Source organism: Cynoglossus semilaevis, chromosome 12, assembly GCF_000523025.1.
Source record: "Cynoglossus semilaevis isolate Cse_v1.0 chromosome 12, Cse_v1.0, whole genome shotgun sequence".
Classification (NCBI taxonomy): Eukaryota; Metazoa; Chordata; class Actinopteri; order Pleuronectiformes; family Cynoglossidae; genus Cynoglossus; species Cynoglossus semilaevis.
This window is the reverse complement of record NC_024318.1, coordinates 13839438-13850916: the sequence shown is the minus strand read 5'-3', so window position 1 is coordinate 13850916 and position 11479 is coordinate 13839438. Positions and strand designations below refer to the sequence as shown.

The 11479-nt window shown below is 42.6% G+C and overlaps 1 protein-coding gene across 4 annotated transcripts; it reads left to right on the top strand.

Annotated features, from left to right (window-relative positions):
• Positions 1–6: 6 nt before the first annotated feature.
• Positions 7–10460, top strand: mymx (myomixer). Of its 4 annotated transcripts, none has more exons than XM_008322328.3 (14): positions 7–38; positions 315–498; positions 593–748; positions 1111–1506; positions 3583–5514; positions 7330–7464; positions 7567–7641; positions 7778–7864; positions 7971–8062; positions 8141–8226; positions 8657–8720; positions 8818–9035; positions 9871–10032; positions 10133–10460. In XM_008322328.3, the coding sequence occupies exons 1-14, from the start codon at positions 34–36 to the stop codon at positions 10390–10392; spliced, it is 3852 nt and encodes a 1283-aa protein (XP_008320550.1). In that variant the 5' UTR covers positions 7–33; the 3' UTR covers positions 10393–10460. The 4 variants fall into 4 exon arrangements, with proteins under 4 accessions (XP_008320550.1, XP_024916829.1, XP_024916828.1 ...); XM_025061061.1 differs by having other exon boundaries at positions 7567–7680; positions 8902–9035; XM_025061060.1 differs by having other exon boundaries at positions 7567–7680.
• Positions 10461–11479: the final 1019 nt, after the last annotated feature.

Below are 11479 nucleotides of genomic sequence, written 5' to 3'. Positions count from 1 at the left end.
GAACTCCAAGACTTCTTCAGGAGCTACCTCGCCATGATGTAAGAAGGGTGGGAGGACCACGTGACCCTCTCCTGGGCCAGACTTTGTTTTTAGTGTTTTCTTTTTTTTAACTTATTTTTTATATCTTAACAAAACAAAAAACAGACCGTCCCCATGAGCAAGTAGTTTACCCTAACTCCCCTGCAGGGTGTGCTATAGGGACACAAGTGCATGAGTTGAGGAATAAAATATTATGGTTTACTCAAACTTAAACACCCCCAACCCTCTTTCCTGTTTCCCTGCCGCCTTCCATCCATCCTTGCTTCTTTCAATAGCTCCTGGACAGAAGATACCAGGTCCTGCATTTTCTCAAATAACACCTTGAACCCCAGGAAAGACGGGAAGAGGCCCCTGGCGGCAGAGTTGGACATACAGATAGAGCAGAGGTTTAAAGAGTTTGATAAGCTAGCAGCCACAGGGAGGAGCATTTTGGATGAAGAACATCACCTCACACAGATGGTGAGAAAAGTCTCAGTGCTCGTCGTGACTTCACTCTAATCCTCGTATTGTTTTCATGCTGATTCTGTGTCTGTAACACACACATATCTTGCAGGTGAAAGAACGCTTGGAGGAACTACGCAGCATGCTTGGATGGATCTTGGTTCACTGGAGGGCTCAAAAACAACAGTGGCTTCACAAGAAGAGCAAAATTGAACCTTCACAAGATGGCATCTACACTGAGGCCACGCTGAGCCCCACCGTAACTGAGGTGAATGTCCAGACATGTGTACAGCCACAGTAAAAACACAAATAAAATGTTAAAAAAACTGTAATTATTTTTGAGAAATTACTTATTAATACTACTATTCGGCAACATTTTTATTTGGCTTTCATAGGTATTGTGATTGTTGTTGTGTTCTCTTTGTAACTTGGGGGGAAATGTGTTTGCTGCTGATCAGTAACACTGTTGTAACAGAGATTTTAAATCCCAAGAGTTTACATATAATTCATAAAAGTATTATTATTTCAGTAATAGTACTAAGTATAGACTCAAACTTGCCATTTTAATCACAGAACATATCTCTCCTGAGTCTGAACTTTAACATCATAAAATATATATTCTATATGCAGAATTCTGCTCCTGCGCTGGTCGCCCACCGGTCACTCCAGTCCCAACTGGTGCCTTCAGTAGACGATCGATTAAGATCGTCAGGAGACAACCAGCCTCCGTCTGTCCTGCCCAGACAAACTGAGCTGCAGGAGAAGCAGATAGAGGATGGGTATGAGGTCATGAAGAACGGCTACGAGGTCATGAACAGTTTCTCTCCACGGGCAGGTGAGACCTCCCTCTCAGAGTCCCCCAAACCTTCTATCACCGTCCTGAAGGACCCTGGTGGCCCTGCTCTGGGGAGCACAGTCAACCTTATCCTCAGCTTTGGGAACACAGCAGAGAGCCAGGTGCAGGTGCTGGACTTACCTGCTAAGACAGATGAGGTAATGGAGGACACCGCTGAGCCTGTGCACAGGGTGAGAAACACATCCACACTACAAGTCACAAATGTGATTATGGAGTTTAAGTGTTGCTGGCTTCGGGCATCTCAATGGACTAGAAGTGTTTAAATAAATCATTTTTATCACTGTTTCTTCAGACAAAGTCACTCTCTGCATACACATGCACGGGATCTGCTTTCTCCACTGTCTGCTGCTGTTCACTTCTCTCCTCTTCTTTGGCCTTTACGTCTTCCTTTATCCCAATTTTCTCCCTCAGCCTGCTGTGCCTCAATCTTCCGCCTGTAAAAACTTTTGGAGGCGCTGCCAGGGGCTTTTGGAAAATACTTTTGGTAGTTTAAAGCGAAAGAGAAAGATTTATCGTCCGAGTGCAAATGAGGTAAATTACGTGGTGTGAATTGGAATTGCATGCTGCGTCCCAAAGTGTGCCGGGGCTGCATGCTGTGTGAAGGTGTTTTTTGTGGGCAGCATGCTCTACTCACCCCTTTTACAGGGCACAGCGGGGTCTACTGCGTCTCTGCATTGTTCCCCCGTCTGTTAGTCGTGAGTACCAGTAAAAGCAAACACGCCAGTCTAGAACATTCACAGGGTGAAAAACATGAGAAGAACAAAAGTTGGCTTAAAAAAACAATACGATTTTCTCATTTTTGCAGCTTTGCGTGCATTTAGCTATCAGAATAAAAATGTGGGTGATGTGCTAGTGGATGTTTACGTTAATGTGTTTTAATGCATGATCGTGTGCCTGCAAACAAACTGTCTCTGTTAGTGTCAGTCCAAGCTTCAGCTTTGTGTAAATTATGTCTAACTTTTCTTGAGCATTACTGTAAAACTTCCATTCGGACCAAAAGTCCCTAAGAGTTAAATTTCGACCAAGAGTCGGTGAGCGAGCGTTCACTCCCCACTGCTGATGTTGACAGAATCTTTCTTTTCTCCTTATGTCATTTCACCACAAGCCTGACGTAAACCTGTTCTTGCTTGGCCCTTTACGGCTGCGCCACCATTGTGTCTATTTTAGTGACCTCACCCTTGCTTCCTAGGACACGTGTGGTCCACAATGGTTCCCAGTAGGAGTGCACAAATAGAGGTGCAGCCGCTGAACACAGAAACCGCTGCTGAACTTTCAAGAGAGGCCTCTAGACTGCACACCGTGATTTATAGTCTGGGGCTTCCACAGAAACAAGAGATTAGTCACAGAGTTTAGAGGTCAAGCCATTACATCTGGCTATGACGACATGTTTAACCACATGTGATTCCAATTAAGTGTGTGATTGTAATCACGTCCGTGTTGTTTTGTCCTTTTATCTCGTTTACTATCATTCCTGTTTTTATATATTTATTGGGAATGTTAACTGGATGTACTTCAAGTCGTTGTTTTCCTAGATGTGCGAGGTGTCGACAAACACACGTTGTATGTTTATAAAAAAGTAGCTGCTTGTCTCAGTCAGTTTCATCTGTAAGGCATGAATCAGCTTTTGCTCACAGACAGGACTGCACAGCTCTTTGGCGTGAGAGGAAAAATTCTGGTCGATTTCAACACACGCAACTGTGCCGTAAGAGGGTTTGAATGTTTTGTCGTTACAGATGAGCACATTTTGTTCAAACCAGTGTTGTTCTTTTCTTACTCGCAGATAGAGAATATTTGTACCGATACTTATTTAGATTGGGTCTCAATTATGTTTTCAGCTATGACTATTTGAACGTAGTATTGGGCCTGATACCAATACTAGTATCGCTACCGTAGCATCTCACATTCAAACTATTATGCAAAGTTGTCCTGTATTTAAATGATTAATGAGTACGGCATGTAGTGTACTGTCTTGTTTGGAAGTATTCTATGTTGAATTGTACTCGTAATGATATTTTTATTAAGAGTTGAAGAATTGTTTTTAAACTCCTGGGCTGCTTTCACTCCAGCACATCAACTGTGGTTCTGGTGAATGGTGTTTCCCCTTAATTATTTATTATAACAGTACTGACAGACCTCCAACTGCAGGTTGGAAGTTTAATATGAAAATATCTTTATTTACTATAATGTTGATTTTACAAAGTAAGAGATGATGAAAAACATATAACATCTGTTTCCTTGTTTTCTAGGTGAGTACCTACCTACATGTCAAGGATAACAACTTGGCTGCAGGCCCTGTTTATGAGAGCATCAGCCTGCCTCGCCACAACGGCCGCTCCACGGCCTCGGCCTCCCCTACCCTCTATTCATCGTCCTCCTCATCGTGTTCCTCTGCATCTGGACCTCAGAGCTCCAATGTAACCTTCCACCCACTGACAGGGAGCGGCAGCAGTTCCATCTTCAGCAGCCTCAAGAGAATGGGTAAGAGGAGGAAAAGGAAAGGAGACGCTCGCAGACACACCATCCAGAAAATAATGGGAGTGGAGGCGCAAACAGAAGAGGAGCCACAGTACGCCTGTGAGGGGATAATATATGACACGCACACATGGCCTCTGAAAGAAGGCAGGAGGAAGAAGAGTTCACCAAAGGGCCCTGTTAGTGCTGATGAAGTAGAATCTTTAGCCTATGTGAAGAATCCCCTGGCGAAGGACATTGAAACGGAGTGTTCAGGTGAATACAGCATTACTCCATACGCTGTATCCGAGGGGCCAACCACTTTATCTTCCACTAACCAGGTGAAGAGCCACTGCAGATTTATGTCTTTGGGCTCTGTGCTGAGCTTTGAACTCCCAAAAGACATGTCCCTCATTCCCAGCATTCAGGACATCATTACTATTGCACCACCTGAGTCCAAAAAAGCAGCAGGTACTGATCCAGATCCCCACTCTCAAAGACACTTAGCCCTGAGCTCCTTCAAACAGACTCGACCTAATCCTGTCATCACACAGGGTTCATCGGAGCCCAGCACTCCTGAGATACACACTTCCTCTGCGGCAGTGAAAGCTGTTTCTGATATGAACCATCGATCCAAACAGGCGCCTTCACTGACCCAGGATCAGTCCATACCCAACCACTCGTCCAAAACCGATGTCAGTGTTTGTGAGGCTGCAGATCCATTTAAACGTAATACTCCTGACAGAAACAGGACCACCTGGCCCTCTGAGCTCCCTATTTATGTGAACCAAGCACAATGTACAGTCCTGCATAAACACCAGTGTCCCAGCGTCCACACGCGTATCCGGGACCTGAATGGACATATTTACCACAGAGGTTCAAGACCTCACAGCATGCACGAGCACAGCTCTGGGCCACAGTACCAGAACCAGGCTTCTCATGTCAGAGTGAATCTGAAGTCCACAATGAGTTTAAGTGTTCGTCAGGACTCGGTCGACTCTGGGATCTCCACATCCAGCTGCATCAAAGTTTCTACTAACACTTTATGTCCAGATGCACCTCCAAAGGGAGTCGTGGGGAGGATCATGTCCTTTCAGGTGGAAGCTACTGACTGCACTAAACCAAAGGAAGACATCACCACATCCTCAACTCCATCTCCCCAATCTTCAGAGTCCCAAACAGAACCTGTACACCTAGATCACAAACAGTTCCAGGAAGAGGAAGAAGAGCTAGAAGACATTTGGAACCAGACAAACTGCAGACAGAGCATCAGCTCAGACATCATATACCAGTCCAACCAAGAAGACCCTGCACCCTCACTCCAGTCCACTGAGACTCATGCTGAGTCACCCTCACCAGAGACCCCAAACGTGCTCTACAGGAACCTGGTCACAGCCTCTGCTCCCAACCTCCTCGTGGCTGAGTTCAAACTGCCATCACACATTCAGAGCTTGCTGGGGTACAACAAGGAGCAGAACGCTAACAGGGTTCACCTCCCGCCTTTGGCCAAAGGTGACAGGAGGTCCTGGGCAGCGTTTCCTCACAGGGAGTCAAACAGCAGGACTGCAGTGTTTGTGAATGAAACGGCGTCTGATCCAGTGAAGCTGCCAGACGTATGTGACAATCAGAGGTACATCTATCAGTACAAAGAGGATGAGGAGGAGGGAGGAGACATGGTGAAGGCTAAGGTGATGGAGGAGGTGGATGATCACACGGGTTGTTTGAAGGTGAGGCTAGCTTTTGATGCACTGTAATGTAATGTAAGTCCCCTCTACGTATTTCTGCTAATGTCCGTAGACATAGCTGTCTTCACTGTGACCTGCAGTTGGCGCTCCACTGAGTATCCAGTTCCTGTAAAATAATAATGCTGTAATAAAAACATGAGAATGTATTATTCTGATGATCCAATGGTCTCAGCGACACTTTTCTGTTTTTCTATGGACTAAACTATCCAATTCAACTATCCATAAATTACATGTAGTAATTTATAAAAAGCCATAAAAAGCTACGGTCTAATGTCTTTAGGACACCTTTACCTTGTGATCTTTACCTAATTTCTAAAACATTAAGTTTTTATTCCCTTTTACAATCACACCAAACACCCATAGTCCTTTTTGTTGACAGTGGGTGGGCATGGACTAGCTAAATCGTGCTAGCTGCATGTTTTCTGTTAGTTTGTCATTAGTCTTATCTAAACTATGGACTTGGATAAAGCAAATAAAATCTGCAGCGCTTCAACACAGTTGTTCTCAAGTTTCCTTCTATGGTAGCAGGAGACAGGGGCTGTAAAAGTAAAAAATGTTTCCAGAAAAGCCAATGTGGTGGCAGGAGCTAAAGGCTAACAGCTCATAAGCTGGTAACAACCTAAATATATTTTACTCAGCTTGGAGCAAACAGATGTTGTTTGGAAAGAAATACACACAATGAAGACCCCCATTTGCTTTGTCTAATTTGATAATTTACTTTGTGGAAATCTAGGGGGAAAAAATGTTTTTATTTAAATATTTCATCATCCTTTATTATGAATCTCCATTAATACAGAAAATCATGTAAATCCTAATAAAAAGCTAGAACTTGTACATTAAAATCAGACTAAGTTGTGTTAAATGTGATTCAGATGTAGTTTCTTAAAAACTCGGCAGCCTAAACATGAACAGGTGAAGTGGATTACACTGATGAGCTCCTTATCATCACACCTGTTAGTGGGCGGGTTATATAAGACAGCAGCTGAACAACACTGTGCTGAGAAAAATGTTGAGTGTTTGAGGGCTGCAGTGGTTCAAAGCAGTGAAAGCAGTGAAAGCAGTGAAAGCAGTGAAAGCAGTGAACCTGCAGCAGGGTCACGGGCGGCCGAAGCTCATTAGCTCGTGAGAAGGGCAGAGGTCGGCTCGTTTGGTCCCGTACAGCAGATGAGCTGTTGAAGTTTATTTTCCTGAATGCTGGTGGTTAACAGAGTCTACACAGTGCATCACAGTTTGTTATATTTTGAGAGCAACACATAATTATACAGGTGGTCATAATGTTATGACTGATCAGTAGGTAAACACTACAGGAAAATGAATGTGGGGCATTTAAATGTATTTAAAAAAAGTAACGTTGGTAACATAAACCTTTGTTTGTATTGACTATGACCACATTCCTGCCACCTTTGATACAGCAGTAGACTGTTTTTAGAAAAATAAAGATTTTATTAAAGGTTTCTTCTAAAAATTGAGTATTTTTGGGCAAAGGTACCGTCTTTTTCAGGAATTATTGCAATGGTCCAAAAATGCATTAAAATAACTATTAGACGGACAATCTCTTGATAAGTCTGCATCTGTGAAATGTCATTAAAATACTCTGAACTGACCAGTAAAGACAAGAAATATCTTCCTTACCTTCAGTTCGTTGTAATTCGTGTGAACATTTTAACTGAAAGCTGAATTATCATATACTGTGACACTGCAGCTCCCAACATGTTCTAGCTTTTAATCAGCACGGATTAAGAGGATGTGCAGTGTTTTCATTGGTAGTTAATAGGAAATCCTGGTTGTTTTGAACAGGACCAGTCTATGAGTCTGCTGTCAGTGCACATGGATCTGGGTGCGGCCTGTCAGCAAAAGCAATCGTCACAAAGCCCGGAGCACGTGGAGAGGCAGGGAGATGTGATGGCCACAGGAGGGCGCCGTTTCACCTTAGTAAGACATCAGTGCAATACTGGCAGCTCTATCTTTGTGTTTCAGAAAAACTTGAGAAAAAAAAAAAGCTTGTGTGATAAACCACGGTGTTAATTCAAACAGAGTGGGAAGTCTGACCTGCAGTCAATGGAGGGGACTCTGGAGAGGAAACATAAGCTGCAGCTGGGAGGAAAAAAAGTAAGAAAGACTTCAATCAGTGTGGGAGCCAGTGGCATGGTCAGCAAATATGAAGTCCACCGTCAGCAGCAGCACACACACACACACACACACACACACGCGTGCGCGCTCATTCTCTGTTATCTTATTTTCACAGGCAGCCTCCAGAGGCTGGAATTCCTACCACGCTGTCCTATTTAGAAATACCTTGTGCTTCTACCAGGACAGAAAGGAGACACTCAAGGTAAGCAGTAAAATGTGTGAAAATCAGAGGTGGGAGAAGAGAGCGGATGAATAATCAAGGCAGATGGAGAGAAGTCAGTGATGATCAGTCTGTTGCTGTGTTCCAGAGTTCTGCCTGTGGCCTGCCTCTGAACCTCATGGGGGCTGAGTGTTCACCTGCGCCAGATTACACCAAGAAATCCAACTGCTTCCGGCTCCAGTAAGATGGCGTTGACCGCTGACATTATTCATATTTACATTTGAACACACGTGTGTTTGACCTCTGTCTGACCTACAGGCTCCGTGATGGGTCTGAGTATCTGTTCAACGCTCCCTCACGCTTCATGATGAGGAAGTGGGTGATAAAAATACAAGCCAACACAGGTGATTAATACACACCACATCAACTGCTGAGCTTTGGCTGCTTTTATTTTATCAACTTGACAAAAAAATCTAAGCAAATTTTTTTCAAATGATTGAGGCGATGCATCGGGGGGTGATTTAGCTCAGATTTTTTTTTTTTTTGTTACGCCAAAACTGAAAGAACAAGCAATTAACATTTAGAAGTTGGAAGAGGTGAATAGACAGGTGATGTCAAAGAAATCCCTGAGAATTCTGAAAAAAATAGATATTTATTTATTCATAAATAGATAATAAAATCATTCTTATTCTGTGTGTCTAAGAACTTTTTTACCTTTCACTTGCATGTAAAATTGCAATTACACCTTTTTGTCATCCATTACAATTAAATTAGTGCTGAGTTTAAAACCAAATGTGTTTTTTTGTTTTTTTTGTTTTGTTCTTTTGTTTTCAGGCCAGAGTGTGTCCATGTCCTCAGTGTCCATTGATCCTGATGATCCAGTCCTCCCCAGTTCCCTGTAAGACACGTGATCAGGTCACTCATCTAGAGTGAATAATGGCCCATGAATAATACATTTAAAATAAATGCTTATCTCTATGAAATGCTCGTCTCAGAAATCCATCATCCTGCCCCAGTTGTCGTGGTCTGGCCAAATGCCATTGTTCCTCCCGACATGATGTCACCTCCATGTTCCCCAGGCATAAAGCGGCGGGCGCCGCCCAAACCAAAGAGATCGTTGTCCTCACCAGGGAGTTCAGTCAGATGCCACAGAGTCATTTAAGGAGTTTGGACGAGCAGTCGGTGAACACATCCACCCGTGAAGGCTGCTGTGGTGAGTCTCAGGGCCTGGTGTTACACTGAAGCGACCGAACATTAACTCAGGGAGGGCTGCTTTTCTAATGTACTTCTGCTCCACACCCACTCTGAGTGGAAGGCCGTCACTGCTGACCACTGAGCAGCCCCAGTGGACCACTCATGGTTGAGTGTGCTGTTTATCTGTCCTGACGGCTTCTGTTCAGTGCAGTAACAAAAATCCCTCGTGTTGATACAAAATCCAACATCTGTGCTGTTAATGTGCACCAATATTTAAACTAGTTGTTAAAGCAAGGTTGGTTTACGTGTGTTTTTGCCACTAGGTGGAGCTAGGGTATTATCTTACTGTATTATAAACAACAGTTGGGGACAGAATTACTATGAAACAGTTAGAGAATGTAATAAAACATAGACACAGAACTAATGAAATAACAAAATAAATTAGTAAATAATTATAAAGATAAAAAATATAAATATAATATTCCTTGTGAAAAATTCTGCCATTTCTGCTGCATATCTGTGACAATTAATTATTTTATTATTATTATTTAATATATATATATTTTGGTTTACAAACAAATGTTGAAAGTAAATTCATTTTTAACATAAATCATTTTTACTCCGGTCTGTAAGCTCAAAAAAAAAAGTTCAGCAGACTTGTTGGGTTTTGTCAAATATTTTAGTCTGACTTTGTATTAGCTATACTGCATTAGGTTAGTGTTTTTAAAAACAAAATACACAAGTTAAACATGGACAAGCCCAATATTAGTAGTACACTAGTAGTAATGTGGCAGGTTACTAGTAAACAGTTAACTTTTAACACCACAGTAACTTCTTCACTGTTTGTCACTCAGGTGATGATGAGGTCAGTACAAAGCTGACGGTGAACCACCGACTGTCTGCTGCGTCCACTGACAGCACCTCCTCCTCGTCCATGTCCTCCCCTCCTCATCCTCCATCATCCATTGGCCAGGACTGGCTTAGCAACAAGCGCCGCTCCCACTCCTTTACATCAGGTCACTTTGCACTTATTAATAATTGAGCTGTAAAAAGGTGATTTATTTATTTATCGTTTGTTCATCTCCTAACGTTGCCTCCTCTGTGCTTCCTCCACAGCTACGTACCAGAAAATAAAACCCATCCCGCAGCCACCCGGTGGCCTGGACAGAGGCTCCAACTACTGCGTCACCCTGGTGGTTGGAGACAAGTTGTCAGACGGTTCCTCCACCAGCAGAACCTCTGAGCCCCCCCTGGTGGCCGTAGCTGGTTGGCAGCAGGAGGCCCATCAGGACTCTGCTCAGAGGAGTTACACCAGTCTGCCCAGGCCGCGCAACAAATCAGTCTTCAAGAAGTTCTTCGGGAAAAAAGACCTCTGACAAAACAGCTACTAATTAAGAGTAGAAGTTCATGTGCAGTGCACATACTGTATTATGCAAAAAAAAAACCCACACAACTACTGACTCTATTTATGACAGGAGGAGCCACCAACGTTTTATTTTTGGTGTATTTTATATACTGTAGATCACTAACAGACGACGTCTCTTTTATTAGTCCTTTCATTTGTTATATGACCTTTCATAATTTTGTCCAAAGCACCAAACTAGTGTATCTTCAGTGTGTGCACGTGTGGGTGTGTGTTTGTGTGTGTTGTTTTGTGGATTACTCAATTAACTACACATGTTTTTGTTTTTTTTGTTTTTTTAATATACCTGGTTTTCTTTTTTTCAATGCGGTTGTTGTTCAGAGTCAGGATACACAGTGATTTTTTTTTTTGTGAAGCAGGTTTGAAGACTAAATGTCAACAACACACCACTGTACAAGTTCAATGACAGCTTTCCATTTGTTTTGTTGTTTTTTTTTTTGGGGGGGGGGTTGTTGTTGGTTTTGTTCTACTTATATAAAATGCAGTTTGATACTGCCTGAGCTCGTCTGATATTCACTGCTTTACAAGTGTAACAAAGATTCTTCATAATAAAACATCAAAACCAAAGATGTCTCAGACAGGATGTTGGAGCATTAATTATCTTTGTATTTATTCCTGTACATGGCTGCGAGGCTTTGAAGAGAAAGGGGATTAGATGAATGGAGAGATGAAAGGCCTGAGCCGGGTCTGGTGAAGATCATGTTCACGTCATTAGTCTTGTTTTTTTGCATTTTAAATAACACTCACCACCATTTAAAGACGCAATTCAAACAAATCCATGATCAACTATTTGCATATTTGCTAAAGTGCTAGGCGTCCGCCACAGATAGTATGCATATATTTTGGGAAATGCTCTTGTTAAGTGTTACGAAATATTCAGTTTGTTCATTATGAGGGCCTCTGAGGGAAAGATTAATTGCAACAGAGAGAACAGTGGCAAGAAATCCATCTTTTTATGCAAATTATATACAAGTAGTTTCTAAAAGACATCTAGAAAAAACAAAGGCCAAACACATTTGTCTTTACAGTTCAGTGAACAT